General features: G+C 45.8%; 1 protein-coding gene across 8 annotated transcripts in view; it reads right to left on the reverse strand.

The window, feature by feature from the left end:
• Nucleotides 1-4,817: 4,817 nt before the first annotated feature.
• Nucleotides 4,818-25,936, reverse strand: part of DGKZ (diacylglycerol kinase zeta) — a 124,935-nt gene continuing 103,816 nt past the window's right edge. For 5 of the 8 annotated variants that reach the window (XM_033149021.1, XM_033149054.1, XM_033149032.1 and 2 more), the window contains 11 exons: nt 25,610-25,689; nt 24,095-24,139; nt 23,754-23,823; nt 17,640-17,680; nt 16,562-16,743; nt 15,744-15,775; nt 13,444-13,487; nt 11,131-11,251; nt 10,107-10,143; nt 9,105-9,204; nt 5,682-5,798 (listed from right to left, as the gene is read on the reverse strand). In XM_033149021.1, the coding sequence (XP_033004912.1) occupies nt 5,682-5,798; nt 9,105-9,204; nt 10,107-10,143; nt 11,131-11,251; nt 13,444-13,487; nt 15,744-15,775; nt 16,562-16,743; nt 17,640-17,680; nt 23,754-23,823; nt 24,095-24,139; nt 25,610-25,689 (869 nt within the window). Of the gene's footprint in view, nt 5,799-9,104; nt 9,205-10,106; nt 10,144-11,130; nt 11,252-13,443; nt 13,488-15,743; nt 15,776-16,561; nt 16,744-17,639; nt 17,681-23,753; nt 23,824-24,094; nt 24,140-25,609; nt 25,690-25,936 lie in introns of all 8 variants that reach the window. The other 3 variants (XM_033149043.1, XM_033149010.1, XM_033149001.1) reach the window with 2 other exon arrangements.

Raw genomic sequence — 25,936 nt, forward strand, 5'->3', positions numbered from 1 at the left:
GCCGTATGAATGCAATGCCACTTTTGAAGACTGATACCCTTTCCAGTAGCATGCAATAGCTGTAATCCTACGAGAACAGAATTCTAGATAAAATTGTACCCAAGCTATTAGAAAGTGTGAAGTGGGTTTTAACCTGGGACTTGCTAAGAAGAAACATGGTCAAATCAAAAGGTATGGAGTTTTAGGCACTAAAATATGTAGGCCTCCCCCCCCCACCACCAATGGCATAGCTTACAACTGTGCTCTTGGAACAGTGTGGGCAGGTATGTTGTGCACAACTACACACATAGTCCTACGGCTACCTTTTGCATTGAACGGCATCATCTGAAGCACTTAAGAAAGTGGAAAACACCCAAGGGATCCTAGTACACACAGGCAATTTCAGGGGTTGGAGTGAAGAACTAAACTGGACATCTTCTAGCTCTCCAAAGGAGCAAAGGGAAGTGCTACATTACAGAAAAATAACCTCATCCCTTCCTAGAATAAATGTATTTCCCCCCTAATTAGTTTGCAGAAGCTTCTTAAAGTCCTGCATTTTAAGGGATGTTCAAATGCCATGTATTACTTACGAAATATGCAGTCTTGTAGGTTCCCCAGAATTTTACTGAACGCACAGCACTACCACAGAGCAGTCATCCTTGCTATGGAGCATTTGGATGTATTCAAGAGATCCAAAACCTCCCTCCAAAATATTGAGAATTATGGAGAGGGAAACTGTTAAAAAGGAGGCGGAAATGAGATATACCCCCCCCCCAAAAAATATGAGTCAGCAAGCTAAGCTGGGAGCAGAATTACAATCAGACCTCAGCCTTAAATTTGAAACCGCATATCCTTTTAGGAGATATGACCAGGCAATTTATGGGCAGGGTAGCAAATGCCAAAGAGTTCTTTTGAGGAGCTCCAAAATAAACATTGATTAAAAATTCCAAGCTATATTATGAACAAGAAAATCTACTGCAAATGAAAAAGGAAAGTCTGATTCATGTGTGCAAGCTCACTCGGTAGGAGTCTGCCACCCCCCTGCCAGAATAAAATTGATGATGCAGCCTTCTGGGAGTCCCTTCCCTATACTTCAGGCGCAAAGCTGATCACCTCAGTTAAGCAGGGAATTCTCCACTATTCTTCATGCCAGATTGCAGCTGCAATCTAAAACTACATTTACATGGAAGTAAGCCCTGCTAGAAATAGGTGTGAACTAAAGAGGAGGGAAAGATACATGTGTGAAAAGGGTATGTATTTTTGGATGTAGTGTTACTTGCATCTGAAAAGGCTCTTCATTCCTGGACAACACATCATTCTTCTAATCCTGTTCAGTATTCATACCTTCTTGAGAGGTTCTTTTTCTGATGGTCAGGTCTGCTTTTATTTCACAAAGAAACCCTTCCCTCTCTCAAATGAAGTAGTCTACTGAAGTGCATACCACAATAAATTGTAACGTTTAAAAAGTTTCCCCAAGACTGTTTTTTTTGCAACAACATGTTAAGATGACGATTGTTCCAGGAAGCTGCATGAGGTTTATATGATGCAACATGACAACAGCTTCCCAAGTGTACTTTTCAATCCACAGTAACATGTTAAGAAACTACTACCTGCAATGGCACAGACAATGGGACAGAAACATAAATGTACATGGGCACTGTAATGTCACACTGTCCACAACTGTCATTTCCACAACGCACAGGTGGAAGCTGCATGTCACAGTAAGCTATCAGCCATGGTTTATGGTGCAAAAGCAAATCGTGTCCACTTTGCTCCTCCCTGGTAGTGCACAGAACAAACAAACCATGATGCTTTGGCTTAGCATTGCATCTGACTGAACCAGGGACCATGGTTTGCTTTTTGCTCAGACAAACCACAACTGGTAAGGTAAGAACAAACTTTGGCTTATCATTGCGGTTTGTCTGGAGCAAAAGAAACCGCAATTCCTGGTTCCAACATAACCACACGTCAGGAATAATGGTTTGTTTCTTCCAAGTGCTAGCAGTGAGGAACAAAGCAGGCCTGCTTTGCTCATGTGTGGTAAGCCATAGTTTACGACTTACTGTGATATTTGAACATGGCCCATGGGTTGGAATACATGGCAGAGAAAGATTTGAGAACCTGCCAGCAGTTCCACATCCTAAGCTTACAATGCCTACAATAGATAACAGAGATACAAAGAAACTAAAGGAAGGTGGGCAATCTGATCTGCTGTTTCCACTTCCTCAAAGTGGCTGGGGAAACCCAGCCAGATGGGCATGGTATAATGAAATTACTACTACTACTACTACTACTACTACTACTTAGGCTTAGAAGCCATTCCTAACAGTGTGTATGTCAATGTATGTGGGGAGCCCCTGTTCACAAAAAGGACGTAACACCGGGTTTTCTTGGGGCACAGAAAACCTTTTCTATCATAAACCCCACCCACCACAGGCAGAAAGAGGTAGAAGTAGTAAAATGTCCATCCTTATATTTTAATGGCAAAACCCAACAAAACATTTAAACTGTCAGAGAAAAGCCAATGGAAGCACACGCTTCCAATACAGTTACAAAAATAATAATAATCATAATAATAATAATAATATAGTCCGTCAAAAGTGTCCTAATAGTCTGAATCTAGGAGACAGGAAGTAGGTATTGCACAGGGGAGGAAAAAAAAGAATATCCACCCTCAAACACATTCCTCCCCCTTGGAAGTAAAACAAGCCAAGATTTGAATTGCACAGCAACTCGGCTTAGGACACGCACGCGTGCACAAACACACATACAGAGGAAACGGGGGGAACAGTGTGCTTTGGAACTACCTGTACAAAGTTTAAGAATACATATAAAAGGAGAGAAGGAGAGACGGCAGGCTTGTGGGATATGAATGCTTCCAGGGGGCTCTCCTGTACATCCAGCTATAGAAGACCACTTTTCACAATTTAAGACGACCAAAGCATGAGCCCTGACGTAGCTCGGAGGGGGGAGGGTCCTGTGTGACTTTCTGCGGTGTCAGACACTTCTCTTCCACCTCACCTGCGAGATCCATTACTGGCTTGGCCAAAAGACACGGTTGTTCCAGGCAGGAAGCATGGCTGCGCCCTGGCACTAATTGCCAGAAGAGTCTTGGGTGTTTTGCCATAGCTCTGGAGAGGAAGGCAGGGAAATATAGTGTGTGCCGCGGATGTAAGAGTATCTGAATGAATGTCTGGTTTAGGTCAAGTCCATGGTTCACCTGGGAACTGGGCCCAGAGTGCTGTGTTTGGGTGTGGCCGCATCTAGATGGGAAGAAGAACACCGCTGGATGGGAAGGTGGATTCAAACAAACACGTGGGCATGTTCTGAAGTCTCGGGTGCTGTTGAGGATTGTCAATGCTTCTAATCATAGATAGGAGCATGAGGTACAGAAAGTTAGGAAAGTCAGTCTTGGAGGAGGATAGGTTTCCAGGCAGATGCAAGTTATTTCCTAACAGAGGATAGCTGGAGAGACGCAGCAAGCTCCTAATCTTCCTGAGTCTTCAGAAATGTAACAGGCCTTTGCAGTTCTTTTCTCCAAATTAAAACCCCTTGCATCTATAGTAAACAAAGATTAGGTTTGTGTGCAGACTTCCTTTACCCACCAGCTTGTCTGTGACTCTTTTGCCCTCTAAGATGCACCAATGCACAAAAGAGAAGGGGGGGGGACACACTAAGCAAATGCTTTTGCAAAACCCTATTGCTCAGTGCTCTTCTGCTTTCCCATGTTGTCATTATGCCATAAAAAACCATTAGTCTTCTAAACTGTTTCAGAACACAGCTTGCAGCCTCACTGAGGCTAAGCGTTCTTGCTGCAAACTGGAGATTTAAACTTACATAAAGCAAATTTCATCCACTGCCAGCCTGCTTTTCCTTAGACTAAGCAGAGCTCTCAGCTCCCTAACCTTCTGACAGACTGCCTGTTTATAGGATTGCAAATTTCCCTACTAAAAGTCAGCTGGGCGTCTCTGTTGTTCTTGCTCCCACTCCTGGTTACCTGCTCAATGTATTTCAAGGATGACAAATTAGCTTTATTGCAGCTAGAGTCATGCAACTGGTTAAATGCAACTAATCCAGAAGACTCTTGAGAAACCACAGGGCTGGAAGCAAGACTCCCAGTATCCATTGCCAGAGCATGTTGAGGAATGAGTTCCTTCAACATTAGGTGACTGCCTTTTTGTGCATATAGATAGGTATGCTGGAGAGACCTGGATAAATAAATTGCTTGGCATAAAAAAAATCAGCAATAGTGCTCAAGATTCCTGAATATCATGAAGGGTATGGATACCAAATTACAATAATTCAGGGTAAGTCTTGGCAGTGGGACTGCAGGGGAAATAGAAGGTGTGCATGTGTATGCCTAGGCTGGATCAAGGAATAAATTGTGAAGACTATTTTTGTTCAGAAAAGGAACTGGGGTGGGGGACAGTTCCATCCCTTACCACTAGCGACTGGTCCCTCGACAAATGGATAGTGTGCTATTACCACTGGCTGATGCACTTGTTTCTCTATACTGCAATATATGATATAGTTACGGCTATCACCCTATACTGAAAAGGAAACCCTATAGCAAAAGCCCTAACTGGTGATAAGAGCAGATGGCCTATTCAGGGTGGGCTTTGAGCGCCCCTCTCAGCAAACCTTAACACGTTTCACACACATTCACAAGTTGCTGTCTCCTCGATCACAGAGTGTGAAAGGGAGAGAGAAAGCAGCATGTAAGAATGGAGGCAAAAAAAAACCCCAAGCACTTTCTTCTTCTTCTTCTTCTTCTTCTTCTTCTTCTTCTTCTTCTTCTTCTTCTTCTTCTTCTTCTTCTTCTTCTTCTTCTTCTTCTTCTTCTAAATTAGTGCAGCAGACTCAAGTCAGCTTGGAGCAGCTTGCTCTTACTTGCAGGGAGGGATGAATGCATGTGGTGTGGTCCTCCCTGGACATACCAGGCACTTTCATCCTGTTACATAGGCACCCCTTACAGGTGGGACATACAATACCAAAGGGCAAGGGGAGTGGGGAAATGGCAGCAGGGGAGGATATGTTGTGCTGAGGCTGCAAGACTGGCCCATGACTATTTTTGTGAGTAGTCTGGCTGCTTGCCACTGCGGCTGCCACCCAAGGTTCACACCAGCAACGGAACCCAGTGATGTGTGGATGGCAGAGGCAGGGGTGCAATACACCGCCAGCATTTCCATCCCTATGTTCTGCCTCGTCTCAAGAACTGCAGCAGCAACTTTCCAGTAACAGGATATTATCACCAGGGCAATGGGCACAGCTCTTGGTCACACTATTGAGAAAGGCAGGGCCCGTTGCTGGAGAAAGTGTGGGGACTCTAAAACAGGAGGGACTCTGCCCCTTGGAGACCTCGCATGCCAGGTGGCAGGGCACCCCAAGAGGGGCTTCCAACAATGGTCGGAAGAGGCCAAGGTCTTCCTTCCCAGTGCTTTGAGGGAGCAGCAGGGCCCCCTGTAGGAGCTGGAGGCAGACAGGAAGGGAGCATTAGGCAGCAGAGCCCATCCATGGAATGTGGTGGTGGGGAATGTGGAGTCTGCGCTGCTCAACACCCACTACACAAATAACAGTGCCATGGCCAAGCCCAAACAAAGCCCCCAATCCTCTCCATGCTGGATATTCAAGGAAAGGTTGGCCAGGCTCCTGTGCCACTCTACTCCTGTTCCCCAAGGCAGGGATAAGGCATGCTCTGAGCACTACACGGCTGTCTCCTGGTCCTCCCGCTGGATCATCTGGTAGTGCTGACGGTTTTCGAGGTAGGCAGCCAGGTCAGGGTCATTTGCCTTCTCAGCTCTGTGCTTGGGTGTGTCGCCCTGCAAGAGGGAAAACAAAAGGCAACAGCAAGTTATTTGTTTTAATTTACTTATCTACTGCATTTGTGCCCCGCCTTTCTTCCAAGGGGCTCAAGTTGGCATCCTCCCTGCTCCCCACCCCCACCCCTGATTCTATCCTCACAACTGCCCTGTGAAGAAGGAGAAGTAGCGATTAGTCCAGGGACCTCCAGGGAGCTTCACGATGGAGTGCAGTGGGGACCTGAAGTCTGACAACCCAAAATCCTAGTGGAACAATACACCACATGACCAGCGGGCCTTCATCTCCTCTTCAAAGTAACCTGTGCAGCAGCAAATCTGCTGTAAGCCGTTAAACTGAGTATTACCCAATCGCAAGATTTAGAGGCAAGCTTGAATCCCCATCCTTGTTTATATAGGTGTTTAGGAATTTGTTTGTTTACCCCATTTGAGCAACTTGAACCGTCAGTGAAATATTAAACACTAAGATCAATCACAGAATTGCAGATTCAAACGAAAGAAAAATATTTAAGAGCTTAAAAGTAAGGTATTTGCCTGGTGCCAAAATGGCCTCAAAGTGGGTGCCAGGCAAGCTTTCCTAGGGTGAGCATCTCTCAGCCAGGGCATCACCACCAAAAAGGTCCTCTCCTTAGTAACCACCCACAAACACTGCATTTGGGGAGACCCTACTTTTACTTTTAGGCTTCATTTCATCCCCATAGGAACACATCTGGCTTTTGGGGGGTATTGCATGTGTGGGTCTTCATTCAGTCCCCCTCCCCTGCCATGAACACACTAGGAAAGACTAAGAGAAATATCCAAGGACAGTGGAATGTGATATTCTGGGGTGGGGGAGGATGTGGAGAGAGGGGGAGGATATGGAGAGAGAGAGAGAGAGAGAGAGAAGAAATCTCATCCTTTCTCCCCCTTTGAAGCCCCCTTTTTACAATTTCGGCTGTCCTCAGAACAACACGGAAGGCAATCTTACTCAGCTACAAGTGATCGCCAAAGAAGACTGCCAAAGACTGCTTTAAAATATATAACTAATGATAAAGCTCTGTAAAGTTATATTCTACTGAGCTTTAAAACTACCCAAAGACGCCACACCAGATAGCCAAATTCTACTATAAACAACACAATCACGGCAGAGCAGCATTCGGCGACGAGTTAAAGCCCTGGCGACCTTATGTGTAATTTTCTGCACATGGGGTGGGGTAGGGAAGAGTCTGTAGGAAGGTATTTCCCACGAGTTAGGAGAAGCAAGCGAAGGCCTCTGGTATGGGCCTCTGGAGGGACATACGGCTTAGCCTGGAATATCTATGTGCAAATGCAAGCATGAGCAGAGAAAGACTCTGAGCCCTTAGAAAAACGTTTGTGGCTGAGATCTATTAAGTCGAGTGTTGCCTCAAGGAGAAGCAGGAGGAGGAGGGGTGAGACTGGAAACCAAAGGAGCATGTTGGGAAGGAATGCTTAGGGATCTCTGGGAGATTAACAGCTGACAGCTAGATAAGTCCTCAAGGACCTGTTTGCATGCTCCTGCCACCCCCCCTCCTTCCCCCAAACCCAGTTGCTGGGAAAATAAAATAAAGGCCTGCGTTTGAATATCCTCACGACCAATTGCACTGACAGGGGAAAAGGTGATTGCCTTGCACAGTTGTACAATGAAACCTTGCCACAGGCAGCTTATTTTCCTGGCCTGCAGAAGCCACGATAATCCAAGCAAAAAGAGTGGGGGGGTGGGCTGGGCTGGGGTGAGGTGTGTGTCTGGGGAGTGCCCTGAAATACCATCTCCTCCACCTCCCTCCCCCCCCCCACCAGCAGCCTTACTAGAGCTCCTGGTCCCTGCGGAGGCTCACATTTCACGAACTTATTGCAGCCATCTGGACTGCGTCCACTAATGAACTCCTACACTCCATAAAAAGCAAATCTGTTAACAGCTTTCAGCCATGTCTCCCCCTCCCTCCCCCTCTCCCATTCCACAAGCCTCTGCCCCCCCTTCCCCTCATTAACTACCTCCACCCTCCACCAGCGCAGAGCAAGCTCTGCTGCTGAGAAAGACCAAGGAAACCTGGCTCTCTGCCGTCTCCACTGAAAGTGGGAGAGGACAGGCCTTCTACGCTGGGCCTTCGCATCCCAGTGGGGAGAAGGCGGCAAGGAAGGAAGGGACCCCGAGACAGTCACTGGCCATATTGGTGCACAATGGTTTAGATACAGAGGTGCTCTCTCCCCCCCCCCCTCTCTCTCTCTCTCTCTCTCTCTCTCTCTCTCTCTCTCTCACACACACACACACACACACACACACATACACACACAGTTAGTTGTAAATACAAGCACAAGCTCCACTAGCACCCCCCCCAAAAGGATGGAGAGACAAAGGCAGAGCAAAGGTCATGCACAAACCCTCCCCACAAAGAGGAGCCACAGGTTCACATGCAAGAAAAGGGAAGGCAGACACAGCTGTAGCACTGCACAAGGTACCACTGCCAGCACCAAAGGTTTTGCTGAATGGAAAAGATGGTTTTCTCTTGCAACAAGGAAAAACAAACAGAGAGCTTCTCTACTTGACCAATATGCAGCATTTAAGCTTGGAATCAGAACTTCAAAGGGGCCTCCCCTCCACTGCCCCTGCATCCACATAATTCTATGATGGGTGGCAACGTGGACCAAGTCTCTGCTTAAGACATGCTAGTACTATTGGTTAAGAATGAAGCCTCATAAATTCACACAATGCAGTTTCCCCTGTCTGCTTGAGAAGCAGCATGGGTTCCCAGCATATGCCGTATTAAAGTAGGTAGGCATACTGAAACTTATGGCATGGTGGTAGCCAGGCTGCGTTGTGCCCGTTGCAAATGCAGGAAGCCATATTAAGAGAGGGTCTCCAACCCAGACGTGTGCTCTGTCTCAGAAATGCAAACCCTGCTGGCTGGAGGGCCAGAGCCCATTTCTGTGAGCAGGGGGAAAGGGGCATTCTTACTTCACACAGTGAAAAAGCCCTACAAGCCTCAGTATGCTGGCAAAATTTCATCTTCCTTGGTCCTCTTTTTCCCATTTCCATGGCTGCTCAAGTTCTGCTTCCAACTAAAGTCACACATAACCTCTGCTATTTTCCTTGGGACTCTATTGCTCTATGTCTAAGAAGTGTTTGCTTTGTTGTTGTTGTTGTTGTTGTTGTTGTTGTTGTTGTTGTTGTTGTTGTTGTTGTTGTTACCGCTGCATATAATGGCCTGAAGCAATACATATCCATGGGAGACTTCACCTGCCAAACACAGAGGCTGCTCTCTAAGGTTTTGCTCTAGCAATTCCCAGCAAGCTCCTAGCTCAAACTCTTACCTGCAGATCAGTTTTCATCAGTGAAGCTCCAGCTTCCACAATGTAATGGCAGATGGTACGCTGGCGGAGGGCTGCAGCCTGGTGCAAAACGGTCTCACCGCTGGAAGGAGAAGAGAATACAATGGAGGACCAGGATCAACAACAACCATGCTTATCCTACTTGCTCCAAAGAGCAAAGGGCTCCAGCAGAGGGCCTGGATGGAGCCAGTTCATTGCATCTGCCTGGGCTTAGCAAGACCAAGAGGTGGGCACAGTGCCATGCAAGGAGGTGGGGATGTTGGCTTCACCTATTGCTCACATCAAAATGGGAGAAAGGCTGAAGGGTGGCCAGGAAGCCTCTCCCTGACATCCAGGCCCAGCCATTTTCTCCCTGAGGGCTGCGATGTCAGGGAGAGACATCCTGGCCACTCCTCAGCCCTTCTCTCATCTTGATGTGAGCAATCATTCAGTCCGGACACTGAGGTCTATCTCTGAGGGCCTTCTGGCGGTTTCCTCCCTGCGAGAAGTGAGGTTACAGGAAACCAGGCAGAGGGCCTTCTTGGTAGTGGCGCCCGCCCTGTCAAGGAAATAAACAACTATCTGACTTCTAGAAGACATTTGAAGGCAGCCCTGCTTAGGGAAGTTTTTAATGTTTGATGTTTAATTGATATGATAATGATGATGATGATGATGATGATGATGATGATGTTGGGAGCCGCCCAGAGTGGCTGTGGAAACCCAGCCAGATGGGTCTACCTTACTTGTGATTGTGAGAAACTGCTGGCAGGAAAACAGGATATTCACCTTTTCTGCTAAGCAGATCTGTTTACGAGCAAGAGACCTCCTCTCTCCCCACCCCTTAGTGGAATAGCTGTTCCACCAAGTTGGCTGCAGGGGGAGCCAGGCTATAAAACGGGATGGGTGGGTCAGGAGAAAAACGAAAAAAGAGCCGGCCTTCTGCCTCCTCCAGCGGCAGACACTTATTGCTAGTAACAGAACACTAAAAACCAAAACAGAGCTTACTTTTCTTCTTCTGCGACATCCAGGATCTCTACAGGAGCTGGGGAGGAAGAGACAAAAGCAAAGCAATGAAGCCAGCCTGCCTGACATGAGCCACGCCACTCCTTATTCATTCCGCTGCAGATGGGAGAGCAGAGCTGACTCTCCCACTACGGCCTGGCAGAGCCCCTATGTAGGAGTTGGGGTTGTGCATTTTTTTTCATGTACATCAAAAGCCTTTGTGAAAATCAACCCCACAGCTGTTTTCCTATGTGAACAAACATTTTAATCTCCTTCAGCCATAAATTATATAGTACACCGAATGAGCGGTGTTTACAGAATTTTTTTTGCATTCACTCCACCACAGCCCTTATAAGATGGGATATTTGCGGTCTAAATGTGAGAGAGGGCTTTTAAATCTTGATTTTAGAAGATCTGGGGGTAGGGGGAGAGGGAAGCCAGTGAGGTGACCTGGGGTGGGATACCAGGCTACCTATGACATGTGAGAGGGACTGCTGGTGGTGGTGATGATAGCTAGAGTAAAAACCAGGCAGGTAAGCAGGCCAGATGTGAATCAGAGACATGCGTGTGTGTTTGTGTGTATGCAGACGGAGTATTTTTCATTCCAACGGAAGGACTCCTTCCTTTCCAATGAATGGCAACTGAGGTTCTTCTAAGTGCGAACCCATTTTGGAAGAAAATACCTCCTTATTTTCAAAACCTCCTCCCCCCCATTTTTGCACACAGCTACTCTCAATTCCTTGGTGGGGTCAAAACTGTAGTACAACTTTCTATAGTGACAATTAAGGAGAGCATCGTTGATCCCATTTTACAGATGGAAAGCTGAGGCTGGAAAGCTGAGGCTGAAGTAATAGTGACTTTGCTCAAGGTCATACAGTACACTCAGAGTCAAAGCTGAGAACCTATGTGAAAATTCACAACCCTTACTTTCCTGGACTGCACCGATATTTGATTCAAACACTCGCAGCCATCCTATGAAACTAACCCGACAACAAAACAACCCAGCACCTTTTCTGGTCTGGCTTACCATTTTCAATTATGTATTTGACAATCTCCTTGCTCCCTGATTTGACGGCATGATGTAGAACAGTTTGGCCCGTCTGATCGCGCATCATCAAATCCTTGCCAGCCTTGTGCAGTTCTTTGAACTGCAAAAAGAAAGAACATACTTGAAATGAGCTGGACTCTTGTGAGGCAGGTTTTAAATCGAGGTGACTTTCACAAAAGGTTAAAAACAACCCAGCAAAGATCAAGAGCAATTCATTAAAAAAAAAAGGTTAACAGCTGAAGACCACTCAGAAAGGCAGTTGTGTCAGGCAGAAGCATTACAAAAAAGGGCTTTTCCAAACAGGTATGTGTTAATCCTCCTTTTAAAAGATAGTAGTGAGCAAAACCAGAGCTACAATGGCCTACCCTTGTCACCAATATAAAACTCTTCTCACACTATGGGCATATGGTGAAAGCTGGGATAGCTTAGTTGGTAGAGTATGAGACTCTTAATCTCAGGGTTGTGGGTTTGAGCCCCACATTGGGTTACAGATTCCTGGCCCTTTTGGGTCCCTTCCAACTCTACAATTCTGTGATTCTATTAAAAGGATCTCCTTGTAAAACAAGTTAAACACAGACTCACATAGGTGCATAATTATGCACAGTAGTACATAAGTTTAGAAGGAAGAGAAAAATGTATTTTTTATTTTTTTTTAAACCAGCACATGGTGAGAAATCACTCACTCTTCCTTGGTTATGTGCTCCTATAAAATGTACCTTATGGGGTTAAAACAGACATATCACCATTGAAAAGTCACTAATAAAAGAATCCCATGGTTGACTCTGTCTATTACCAGAATCACTTTCAAGGCCATTGAATTAAAAAATAATAATACTTCCAAACTATGAATCTGACGTGAATGAAACAGAACATAGCAAGAGCCCTACTGGATGCAACCAAAAAGGCTGTCTAGCCTAGCATCCCGTTCCCATTGGCCAACCTGAAGCTTATATGCAGGACAGAAGTGCAATTGCCTTCTCCTGCTGTTCTTCCTCAGCAACCAGCACACTGCGTCTGATTCTGGAGATAGTATTCAGCAGTCATGCCTAGTAGACACCGATAGCTTCATTCCACATTAATTTGTCTAATTCACTTTCAGCCATCCATGTTGGTGGTCATCACTACATCTTGTGGTAGTGAGAAGCACTGCAGAGCATCACACTTCAGGGTGAAATTTCTTTCTATGCAAAACATTGTCCTGGTTTGCACATAATGCTAAACGGTGGTTTATTAGACCATGGCTTAGCATTACTTATGAACCCATCCCATTAACTGTGGTTTCTTTGTTATGGTTAAAGGTCGCTCATTAACCATGGTTTGTAGTTTGTTTATAAACCTTTGTTAACATTAACTATAGCTTCATATTATTGTGAACCCCGGACCTCCTCCTTCACTATAGTTGAGGATCCATCACTGAGGCAAAGTTAGAGCCATGAGTGAAGAGCGGCAAAGAATTCAAGCAGCTCTCAAGGCTCCACTTCTCTTACTGCTGTTGTTAACTATTCTGTGATGAAATAAACCAAGGTTCAAGTGATAAGTCTGCCAGAAGCCCCAGTTGTAAGTATGACTTCTTATTTATTAGATTTATTGCCCACTCAACACGATGTCCCATAAAAGATTACAGCAAATACAAAACACAAATTGAAAACAGATTTAAAAAAGCAGGCAAACCATGGTTTAGTGTTATGTGCGAACCAGGCAATGGTGTTAAATAATCCAAAATTCTATCAGAATAGGTACCAGGAGTACAATTTGACATATGTTTCCTAGCGGGGGTCACTATGAGTATGTGTCTACGTTGTGGAACTGCCATTCTTCTGACTTCAAAAGGAGGAGCAAGTTGTCTCTACGCAGAATAACCCCATGCCAATCTCACTCCTGACTGCAGTAGGGATGGGTGTGGGATGCAATGAGGATACTATAAGGAACATTCAAAATGGTACTGATCTTCATGCGCACACCATCTAGGCAGTCTGATCAGATAACTAAGCACCAGTGTTTTTAAGCCTTCAAGGTGTGCTTGTGGTATCCTGACAGCCATAGAAGGTTCCCTCAGTAGGATGTTCACCGGGCACAGGAAGAGAATGCTTAAAAGCAAGCCTGCATTGCCAGAAGTTATCCATTTGTGAAGGCTAACAAGCAGGTCGTTATCAAAAAGCTAGATGGCGCTACCAGGAAGTTGCAGTAGTAGCATCATCATCATTGTATCTGACCTTAGTCAGAGATAGGGAGACAATGTACCAGACCCTCCCTAGCTCTGCAGCTTAGTTTTTAGCACATGGTAGCTGTTACCTTGTGGAAATCGTTATTCTTGGCAGCATCTATCAAAGCATCATCTGCAAGAAGGAGACACAGGTTCAGGGTTACAAAACCAAGCAGGAGGGCAGGGAGAAGGTAGAGTGAGGGTCAGAGTGGGCAGACTGGCCAAAGAGACAGCAACTGGAAGCACTCCCACCATGTGAGCTGGGGGCTAATGAAGAAAAGGTCATGCTCATTACCCAGGGACCTCAAGGGAGATTGCCTGTGACTTCTATCTGCCCACTAAGATGTCTGGACAGTAAAAGGCAGTGGTGTACCGCTGCCAAACATCCTCTACACCTCTAGACTTTTCTGAACTCCAGTTGGGGCTGTCTGGAGTCTGGGAGAAGGAAAGACAAGAGTGGAACAGAGAGACCACAACCCAAAGTGGTGATACTTAGCATAAACGCAGAACAATCTATGTTAATCCAGCGTTTGTTGAGTATGCATTATCTCATTTTACTGTTTGGATTTCCCCCTATTGCTGCTCTCTTCTTATTTACAAAAAGCGTTTGTGCTTGTGAATGCATGTGCACAAACACGTGACAGTGTATTTGCGTGTTAGAGGGAGAGATGACATGTGCATGTCTTGTGGACCATCACTGAATTTGATCTGCCACAGAGTGCTATAAAGGTACTGAGCTTCATATTGAGCAACTGGGAGGATGAGAGGGATCTCGGGAGTTTGGAAGGCACCAGAAGTTGCCGTGAAGGCCCAGGCATGCACCAAGGAGGGCTCACGGTTCCATAAAACCCACTGATGATTAGAAGGAACAAATAATGAAGGGAAGTCAGAGGGGTATTGGGGTGGGGGTGAGGTGGAGAGTGGAAGAGGCAAGACCACGCAGTGGTATGTGGAAGGAGAGAAACATTCCAGCAGAGGGGAGGGACCATTTGTCAAAGATAACTTGAATCCCGTAGGCCAATGAACAGCGAGCACGAAGAGGTGAAGCAGAAAGGGTGAGTGGAGGAGGGGGAAAGCAGGTGTCCCCGAGGGGAAAGCGTTTGGGGATGCCTCTCCATCAGTGACTCATTCAAGCTCCAGGAAAACATTTTCCATTTGCTCAACCGAGAGAGGCCCCTGAACTTGTGCTCGCACATCCTGGAACCCTCACTGGTGCCTGGCAGAGACTAACCCTGCTCCCCAGACATGAATCCCAAATCTCTACAGGTGGGAGATTAACTCTGCACCACGATGCTATTTCCTGACAGATTTTATAAATGAGGTGAAGAAGGAAGGTGGCTTGTTAAGTCAACGGATGTCAGGTCTCACCCAGCTAGTCATTCCTGCAGCTGCTCCCCGGAAGGAATTCCCTGATCAGGGCCTCTCTGCAGCACTCAATCCATACTGCAGCAGGGATGAAGGTACTAAGGAACCAATCGCCCTGCATGCCAGCACACACTGAAGCTCTCGGCCAAATCCGTCCCGAGCTGTACTGAAAAAAATCTCTCGTTCCATCCTAACCTTTTGAGGCCTCACCTTTCTGTGCAAGCACAATTGCGACACACACACACACCTTCCATCAATATGCATATTCAGATACAGTGGTACCCCGCTAGACGAATGCCTCGCTAGACGAAAAACTCGCTAGACGAAAGGCATTCGCTAGCGGAAGGCTGTCTCGCAAGACGAATTTTTCAATGGGCTTGCCTCGCAAGACGAAAAAATTTCCGATTTTTTTTTTCTTTTTTTCGTCAAACCGCTATTCTCCCGTTGGTGCTTCGCAAGACGAAAAATTCGCTATACGACAGCACTCGCAGAACGAATTATTTTTGTCTTGCGAGGTACCACTGTATGCACATTGAACTGATGCTTCCCAGGATTACACCATCAAGTTGCAACGTCAAGTCCCTCAATCACTGGGTAGTAGCCCCATATACCCTGGGATGAAAAATGTGTATTTTGACTAGGAATGGCTACCAAAGCAGCTGCCATGTTCCAAAAAAGCTCCTCTAACCACCAGAACTCAAGTTGTCCTGGAGGACCGGCTCCCACCCTTTCCAACAGCAGAGATGCCATGGCATGGCACAACATTGTGTGAACATTCTGGACTAATGTGGAGGGCAGTCTGTGTGAGTAAAATCTAGAAGGGCATATTAAAATGCTACATGAAAAACCACCTGCAGCATTTCACTGAAAGTGATGCTGTGTTTTACAGAAGTTAAATCTAATGTTAGACCAGGGGGTGGGGGACTGGGAGGCATGAAAATGAAGCACACAAAATTACAGGTTAGCATTCACTAATTGAGATAAGAAGGAGATATGCTGAAGGAGCACCCTAAAACAGTCTCACCTTTGAGGGAATTGCAGCTCCCTATTTCTGAGCTGGAAAAAAAAGAGAAAATCAAAGCTAAGAGACTAGGTCCTTCCTAAAGCAGCAATCTCCATCTGCTGAGCTCACCAAGAACTCTCTACCTGTCTAATTTGAAAGGGCCAATAATAGAATTAGCTGTGCTATATCAGAGATTCAGAATTCTATTCTGCTTTGCTCCATATGATAGATCCAGATGAGGGAAGTGCAGAACTGAGGTATGTAGCAGGGAATTCGCATCCTAGCTATCTTAGTCCTGTTCCTTTTTTTGTTCCATCATACCAGCTTTGTTTACATCTGCCTCCCTTTCCAGTATCAGCATACCAGTCACGCTGCAACCCTGGCTTCATATGCCATAAGATCTATCGGCCACATGATCCTGAGTCAACTTCCACCCTACGAAGGTTAAAACAGTTTAAATTAAATTTTAAATTGTATTTTAATCTGTATTTTAATGAATTGTTCTATGTTTTTGTTGTGATTTTATCGGTGTTAGCTGCCCGGTTTGGCAGGGAAGGGCGGGGTATAATAAATTTATTATTATTATTATAAAACAGATGAACTAATCGACAGCTCATCCTGGCACATTGATGCCAATGGTGTAAGACTCCCTATGCCAAAGCATTCTCCCCACCTTCACATTAAAGCAGAGAGCAAACAGAAGAGGAATAATGAATGCCTGAAGGTTGAACTCTCATCCTCTGACCTGCACCCATCCTTAAGCTATTCTTCCTTGGGGGGTCCTTCCCTCAACCTCGCCTGGTCTTTCTTACCTCCAGGCGCTAAGCAGACAGCCTCACCTGGAGACTGGTGTGGATGTTGGTGAACCTGGGAGAGCAACGTTTTGCCTTATCGGTGTTGAGGGCACATCAACAAGGTCAGGCATGGCAGGAGATGTGCCCACTGTCTGGGTGCGCACCAGCTCTGGGTCCAACACAAAAAGCTCATCCTGAGAGATCTCCGTCACGTAGTTGAGATGTTCCTGAGAAAGTACACACCAATCATTTTATGGATGGGATTTCTTCATGGCAAACAGTTATTAATGAGGGGGTCTCTGTGTGTATTTTAAGATAATATGCAATATGGATTTGTTCAGCGATTTGAACAAAATCCTGGGAAATTTGTTTTTTTCCTTAAAAGAAAGCAAGATTTCAATTTTGTTGGTCGTGGGAACAGGCCTGGAGATATAAGAAAATTTGCCTCCATAAATTTAGAAAAAACATAAAGGATACAGAATCCAAAGTGGAATTTTGGCAATCTGTCTATACAATATATATTCTCTCCAACTCTGCTCCCTGCTTATCCAAGAGAGTCAGTTCTATTCTCCTAGTCCCCAGGAAAAAAGAGAAAAACCCACACACAGCGACAGTTACAAATTCTACAGTGAAAATTATACTGAAAATTGGAAATTTGTGCACCAATTTATTTCAATTGAAGAATTTTAGCTCTTTTGTTTCAGAATTTTAAACACAACAAAGCTCCAGATCTCATGGCCACAACTGTGAATAATACACTATATGGTTTACAGATGTAATACACTAGCACTACAGAGAAACTATGTAAATGTCACTGCGGACAAATAAATAATTACTTTTATTTCAGGTCTAATGTATGCACTAGCCTTTCCAAACCTCCCTAGTTTCCTGGGCATTATTCTCTAGTGACACGTCACCCTAAATATTTCTTTTTGAATGCACAGAAAACAGAAAATATCTGACCTCAAGACTGAATCCCTTTATTAAATAAATATAATGGCAGGGGCCTGAGATATTCTGAAGGAAATGAAAACCAAGTTGCAAGCAGCAACGTATTCCATCGGCAGCATGCAGGCAGGCAGTCTCAGATTCCACCATCTCTTGAGAACAAGCTGGAACTCACCTGGGCACGGTCTATTCTGTAAAACCGATCAGCTGTAGTTGCTGCAAGAGAGGAAGAGAAGGACATGGAGTGTTTAGCGTCTATATACAGCTGCAGTATATTCAAAGAAATTCACGTAACATCTTAGCAACCCTTACAACAACTGTGTGATATAGATCCAATATTAGCTCTGCACCTGGACTATGAGGGTGATAAAGCAGAGGATGGTTATAAATCAGAGGAGATTAATAGCATGCTTAAGGACACCTAGCGAGTTCTCACTGGCAAGGGGAGATCTGAACCAGAGACAATCCCTGATTTATAGCTCGGTCTCTTCCATTACCATCCTATATATGTCTACTCAGAAGACAGTTTCAGAAGTGCTTACCACCGGGTAAGTTAGTATAGAACTGCAACCTTAGTCACTCTCAAATGATTTGGGTTAGTGGAACTAACTAGAGAGAGGACAGGAAAAGCAGAACTAGTTCATGAATTATACTTGATGCATATCAAGCATGTCAGCTGCAAAGGGGAGGTATACATGACAACAGCAGAAGATTCCAAAGTGGCAGAGTACTATTGTACTTTGTTCAGCTTGCCAGACAGTTGTCTCCCCCACCCCTTGCGGGCCAGGTGGGGGAGACAGGTGGGCATACATATCAATCACTTGACATCAGGAGACCTTTTGTTTCTGCATGTGGGGGGGTCTTCAGTCCCCACCCCTCAAAGCACTATTTTGCCCAGAGCAATGCTTTACAATCCTTACTGTGGCTCCTTTGGAGAAAACAATTCATGGCTTCAGTGTATGCCCACTGCCCTTTTGGATGGCAGGTTTAGCAACATTCCAACTCAAAAATACCAGGATTATTTTAATTTTTTGTTCCTTTTTGTATGTCTGTTTGATGAAACATGCCCAAATGATTTGTGTCTCTTCATGTATTTCTATATGTACTGAACTAAGAGGGGCAATGGCCTTCAGCAGTAAATTGTTATCTTGCCCACAGCTTCGAAAGGGGTTTCTGAAGATCCGATAATCAGCTGATTGTCAGATCTTAAAAAACAAAAAAATCCCTCCCAAGTGCTATTTTGCTCAGTCCTTTGAAAGAAGCTTTGCAGTCGCAACCAATAAGTTGTTTAGGCACTGCGCTTGCACGTTCCTCACCCCTGCTGTCAGCCCTCCAGATCTTATCAAGGAGGGCCATGAATGCTTGTTGCCAGGTCCATTCGTGGTGACTATGCTACAAGCTGGCAGGCAGCGATCCAAGGGACACTTGTAAGAATGAAACAGCTGCATTTCACATAGTACCGACGACAACAACAGAAGACAACTTTCCAAAATGCAGCTGCTGAACCTTCACCACAGAAATACTACCTTGAGGGAACACGAGCAAACGAGCAACAACCTTGCATTTACTTTGCTATAATCAGATCATTTGGCAAGGACCTCCCATTTGAGCAGCAGTGGCCTTGAGCATCAAAGGACCAGCTAAACCCAAACAAAATATATGCAGACAGGACGTTACCACGAGCAACAGATAGAAAGGCAATTAAAGGGGGTCCCCCCCCAACTATTTTTGGGGGCCACCAGAAGTAAAGAGTACTTTTTTGTATGCTGAGCAACTGAGGGAAGCTTCCCAAACCTGCTTTGCAGCTGCTGTGGGACTTCCCTGTGCATTTGGAGGATCTGCTTGCAGGTGTGGGAACTCTTGCCCTTCGCAACACAATGATCCACGTTTAAGAAGTCGCCATGGGAGTTTGCGTATCTTCCATATTGTGAGGATACACAATACATTTATATAAATGATACACACAGAGTCAACTGGATAGCTTCTAAAGTTCTGACCTTGGTACTGTACTGGCAAAATTGATTTCCTAGCCAATATATACCAGTGGATCTATCTCTGGTTGGGTAGCTTAACTACTTCTTTTCTCATGCACTCTGGTTGGATCAATAGACAGATGGAGCAAGTAGATGGGATACTAACCACGGTGATGCCAATCCTTCTCGTCAGAGAGCACCTGTCAGATGCTTTAAAAAAAATCACACTGGCAGAGCAATCCAAACTGTGGCTGGACAAAGAGCAGGGAGTGGCTGTATGTACAGCTCCATTGCTCATAGCAGACAGGCAGAAGGCAGGCGGGTGGAGAGGCAAAAGTTTGAGTTTACACCAGCCTAGTCCTGCTGTAATAATCAGGCCTAGATTGAGTGTGACACCATCAAATGGTAGCAGGGCCAGCCCAGCTCCTCTCTGCCCCTGAATTGCCCCATTTTGGAGCTGTGTGTGGGTTGCCACCAGCAAGAAACCACCAGTGGCCGTTCCAACCTCCCTCTTTTTCAGCAGGCGAAATGGGGAGCAGGTGCTGGCAGAGGCCAGAAGTTGTTCTGGGCTGGCCCCTCTGCTCCACTCAACCCACTTTGCAGCAGATTGGGGTTTGGATTGCCCCCCAAGCACCTGTTGCTCTCATTCTCCTTTTGCCAGTGGCAGATTAAATTCTCCTGCCTTCTCCTCATTGTGAGAAGTGAAGTTACAGGGAACCAGGCAAAGAGTCTTCTTGGTAGTTGCATCTGCCCTCTCATCAGATGTCAAGGAAATAAACACCTATCTGATTTTTAGAAGACATTTAGAAGCAGGGAGTTTTTTAAATGTTTGAGGTTTATTTGTATTTTAATATTTTGTTGTGGGCAACCCAGTCAGATGAGCAGCATATAAATAATTATTACACAAAAGGCATTAGTAAAATATGCAGAAGATTTTGAGGTACACAGCTAGCTGTATGATTATGGGAGTGGGGTCAAATAAAAGAAATATACATCCATTGGAACAGGCCCCCAAATACTCTCATTTTGTTCACTGTATAACTATGATCTGAGGACTCCTGGGAGCTGTGATCTGAGGGTAAGCTGGGGTGGGGAGAGACAAAGGAATACAGCCCAGGTAAGTTGACTCTGTTGCATTATGGGAGTTCTCCATAAGGCTGAGGAGGTACCGTAAGTGGTCAGACTGAGGTTGCTATGGCTGGACCCTACAAAGACCGCGGAATTCTCCTTGGGAATAGAGCAGAAATAGTGAGGGGAGGGAGGGGTGTCCATGACACAAGCCAGAGCAGATTAGAGGAGTGAAAGAGCCTCGTTTATCCTGTCCTGGGGAGAGATTTACAGCCACAGAACTGTTGATGAAGGCCAGTAATTCAACCATTTTAATGAGCCTGCATTGCCCTTGAATGCCACTCCAACCTTTTTTCTTCCAACGCATTTTCCTCAGTTTGGAACATGCTGCTGGGAAACTGGCAGAAAAGAAGAAAATAATCTGCAGCAACCATATCTGAGAATGGGCTCCTCCTCGTGATATGTGGTGCACACAAGAGACTCCCCCCCTTCCCAGTGGGACCCCATAATCATACACACAACAGCAATGCTGGCAATCTTATCCCTTTCCCTCTGGATCAGAGGCTACGTAATGATGTGATTTGGAAGAGCGATTTCCTCTTATTCTGGGGAGAGCAAGGGGCTGGGACAGGGTGAGAGGGAAGCTGACAGTTTTGCAGCTGACTCGGATTCAAAGGTCAGCACCATACTATTCCTTGAGATCTGGGGAGGGACTGGAAGGGATCTAAAAAATAAAAATAAATAGCATCACGGCAATTGTGACAGGGAGACTGGGAAAAGGCAAAATGGGATGAGGAGGAAAGTAGTTTGAAGGGAGGGTTTGTCCTTCAGGCTGTAAACACACAAAAGGGGCTCGAGGTCAAATCATTCCCTACCACGTCAAGATGTAAGAATTTAAGAAGAGCCTCCCCGGATCAGGCCAATGGGCCATCTAGTTCTGCATCCTGTTCTTAGATTGGCCAACCAGATGCCTGTGGGAAGCCTGCAAGAAGGGCCTGAGAGCAACAGCCCTCACCTCTACTTGTGATTCCCAGCAAAGGGCATTCAGAGGCATATTGCCTCCATCAACGGAGGCAGAGCCCAGCCTTCATGGCTAGTAGCCATTCACAGCCTCATCTCCCACGAATTTCCCTGATTCTCTTTTAAAGCCATCGAAGTTGGTGACTGTCATTACTTCCTGTGGGGTGGATTCCAGTGCTACGTGATGCCTTGGCATCACTTCAACCCACCCAGGTGCTTCCCCCATCCCTTTGGGCCCCCAAGACACTTCTTGTTGCTGCCTGCTATAATCTTGGTGGAGGGAGGCCTCATGGCTTTGAGGTGCAGGGCAGCAAAGAAGCTCAACGGGCCATGCAAGCTGCTCCCCGTGTCTTTGGGAACTCATTCCAACATTGCTTACAGGGGCACAAAAGCCGCTATTGTCCCAGCCTGTGGGAGAGTCTCACACTGTTGCTCAAACCAAAACCGAGAAACGGCAGAAATAAATAAAATGTGCTAGTTAAAAGTGAAATGTGCAGTCTGGAAGGCTATAGGAACACAGAATCAACCCTTCAGGTGGTGGTGGTGGTGGGGAGGGGGAGGAGGAGGAGAGAGAGTAGGGGCTGAGAGAGGAGCTGGAACAAAGCTGTGTTTGTAAACAAGACTCTGCTGCCCTGCAGAGCTCTTGGGGGTTCATGCAAAAACACAGCCGGTTGGGTCACAGGCCCAGCAAAGGAACAAAACAAAACAAAACCAGCCAGTCTTACATCTCTCCCTCTCATTACTCCCCCAATGCAAAAGCTGTAATTGAATTTGATGTACAAAAGGAAACTCTGAATGCAGCATATTCACTGGTCCCAAAAAACTACTGCTGAAGGCGGCTGGGCGAAACGGCCACGTCTCCCTCATGCCTTTTCCTACAGAGCCATCTGCTGGAGAACAGCAAGATTAATGTAGCTGAGAGAAGACGGCCCAATGTGAAAAAAATGACAAGAGATGCAAACTTCACTCCCTGCTACCACAGGACTCTGGTGGGAGCTAGCGGTACCTCCTGCCGAGGGAATACTCAGCACTCTCTCACTGAGGCCTCGATTCTGCTCTGCTGGACCACAGAAAGCTGCCTTAGTTTAGCTGACTATTGTCTTCACCCGGGTTGATGAACTTTCTGCTCGTGCGCCAAATTAAGGTCTGCCAAATCACCCAATTTGGGGTGTGTGTGTGGCTGTTTTGGCCAGCCATACCCAGCTGCCGCTCACCTGATGTCACTATGATGTCAGGTGTGAGATAGGAAAAGCCGCAGCTGCTGAGGAATAACCAGGAACTGAAGAGCATGCTCTCAATGGCTCCTTGGCAACATGGCTTGGTATTTGGAGCTGTTTAGTTTAAATTAAACATTGAATGAAAGTTCCACTGCTCTGCAGTGGGATGAGATTCACCTGATGTCATATGATGCCAGGTGACTGACAGGTATGCAGACTCAGCCACCTATCCAATGTGGCCTGATGGGGGGTTGGCTGGTCACTTTTTGATAAGGCCCACCAGGCAAAAGTGCTATCTGCAGATATCAGGGGTTGAATCTGGGTCCTTCCGCATGGGTTTGATCACTGAGCTACAGTATTTACCGTATAAAAGACCATAGAAACAAATAAATGAGGACCTTTTAGGTGGATTTATTCCAATCTAGCCCCTATAACAAGTCCTAAAGCACCAAGCCCAAATTACCTGCAGCAGGAATGGGAAACCCCAGGCCCGTGGCCAAAGGAGGCCCCTCTCAGGCCTCTCTATTTGGCCCTCAGGACTCCCCAGCCCACCCACTTCTCCCAGTAGCAGAGGACACATTTAACATACAAAACGCCGCAAGTTCAATCCCTGACAACTCCAGGTAGTGTTTGTAAAGTCTCCTGGTCTGACCCCTCTGGAGAGCCACAGCTGGTCTGTATAGACAAGAGAGAGCTACTAGGTAGATCAATGGTCCGACTGAGGCAATGTCTTGTGCTCCTTTGTACTCAGGAAAAGCAAAGGAAATAATTCAAAAGGCAACATGGAACAAGTGACGTTTCCAACGGTACTGACCAGCACTATTTGAGCTCTACATAAAACAAAATTATAATTATAGAAATATATTCCATTACAGCATCTATGGCTCTGGTAACAAATTTCCGTAGCATTAGTCATGGAACCTTTTGATGCACCGAGTCCCCACCTACTGACTACAGAGTTAGTATATATTTACATATCCGCTCCACACACACATATACGTATGTACTCACAGTCCAGGAAGCACCACTTGGGGGACAGTTTCTGGCATGACAATGTCTTTGGTTTGGCTCCATCCCCTTCCTGCATCAAAGCAAGCAAAAAAGAATCAGGTCTCCTTTCCTGCCCTCTTTTCAAAGCCTCTTCTGGCTTGTTCCAGCAGATGCCTCAGGTGGACTCAAGACACATGCTTTGACACAAATTGGAAGGCACAGAGCACATGGATGCAACTCAACACAGATGCACTGGACAGGTACTGATGCAAGTTCTTCATGCACAAAAAAGGCAGAAAGTGGGGAGTGGGGAGAGAAGAGTCTTTCAACAAAGGGGAGGTGGAGACAGCCAAGATACACACCTCTGGAAACAGGCTCTGAATAGTGGAAGGGCCTGAAGGAAAATCCTGGGGAAAGGAAAGGAGCTGGGTTACCACTACCATTAGAATTTGCTTGCATCCCCATAGCTGTAGGAACCTGCAGGGTGCTCCTCGCATCTTCTGGAGCAGCCAGCCTCCATATTGGCCAGTGTAATCCAAGAGCAAGACTGCACAAGCACCAGCCAGGAAAATGGTCTCAAGTGTGGAAAAGAAATTTAGGAGGAGGACGAGGAGGAAAAGACAGCGAAGCCATATGCCATGGCAGTCCAAGTGCCCTAGTTTCACAATGAGCTTCAGGCTAGGTTGGCCTTCCCAGCTGGATAATTTGATCACAGCTGCTTCTCATAATCATTGTCATGACCAAAATCAAGCTTGAGAGGTTCCAGGTTCTTTTGCACTGAACACTATATCCACATCCGGTGCAGTGTGTTTTATTACCTGCCTGACACCTAAGGGCTGGACAAAGGGCAAATCCGTAAAGGCAGGGAAAGGGAGGGAAAGAGAGAAAGCACTTTACGGAAGATTGCCCACCCATCTCATTTCGTTTGTAACCAAGCTCCAGGGAACGGATTTCTCCATGCATTTATTGGTTTGAGCCAAAGCAGGAAGTCATTGACATTTCCCAGCTAAAAAAATATATTGGTGTGTCATTCACAAAAGCTGCCAGGTAAGGTACAAGCTTTACTTAGAACTGGAGGCATCACAGTGATGAGAGTTTGGACGAATGCGGAACAAAATCCATGTAACTAAAACACTAGGCAAGGTTGCCGACAATTGAAATTCTATGCAGGTTTGAGGCATGAATCAGTTATTATATTTGCAAAACACTTGTTACAAATTAGAATGCATCCAATGTAAGTCACAGAGTAGACTCATTAAATTCAATGGACACAACTCATTTTATTTATTTCGGTGGGTGTATTCCAAGTATCAGTTAGTTGGATATAACCCTGGAATGTTTCCTATGGCATATAAAGCAACGTGGGAATGAGCCTGCACTTACCTTGACCCCTGACCGCCTCCCAACCAGGAGTTACCTCCTTGGCTTACATCAGAACCGACGACCTTTTTTTAATTTATTGTAGGTATATATACTTGCTTTCATTGAAATTCCCAGGGCATTTTACACTGAATTCTGTCCTTTTACCCAAACTACATTGCATACAAAGCCCAGCTTTGTTACTTTGGTTTTGTTCATGTAGGTTAACAGCTTATTCCCACATTTCTTTGCTTGTATGGGGCAGGTGGCAGCGGGGACATTTATGCAAAGAGGCATAACTAAACTACTTCCTGTCACTCTGTATGTTATGAGTCGTAAGCAGAGGCAACTCCTGCTACTCAGTCAACTGTTAAATTTCCTTTGAGTGGCAGTTAATTACAACTGGAGAAGCACAGATACTATGGCAGCAGGGATATCCAAGTGGCATGTCACTTAACAGTAGAATTATAGCAAAGGTTACATTGTCCCCTCCTCCAAGTGTTTTGCTTGCATCTCACCTCCTGAAGCCTCTCAATGTGGGTCCGGCATATCTCCAAGTCACTGTCTCCTGGCACAACGATAATTCCCAAGGGCACAGCTGGAAAGTAGGAACATTATCAACAAATACCACTGAACCTGCTAAATACATTCCTGGCACATCAAGTATTCACTGAGCAGAAGCTAGGGGACACTTCATAGATGCAACACCAAGGTTGCAGGTTTGATCCCCATATGGGACAGCTGCATATTCCTGCATTGCAGGGGGTTGGACTAGATGATCCTCAGGGTCCCTTCCAACTCTACAATTGTATGATTCTATCTCAAGCATCATACCATCTCACAAC

This window comes from Lacerta agilis, chromosome 1 (genome assembly GCF_009819535.1).
Source record: "Lacerta agilis isolate rLacAgi1 chromosome 1, rLacAgi1.pri, whole genome shotgun sequence".
Lineage (NCBI taxonomy): Eukaryota > Metazoa > Chordata > Lepidosauria > Squamata > Lacertidae > Lacerta > Lacerta agilis.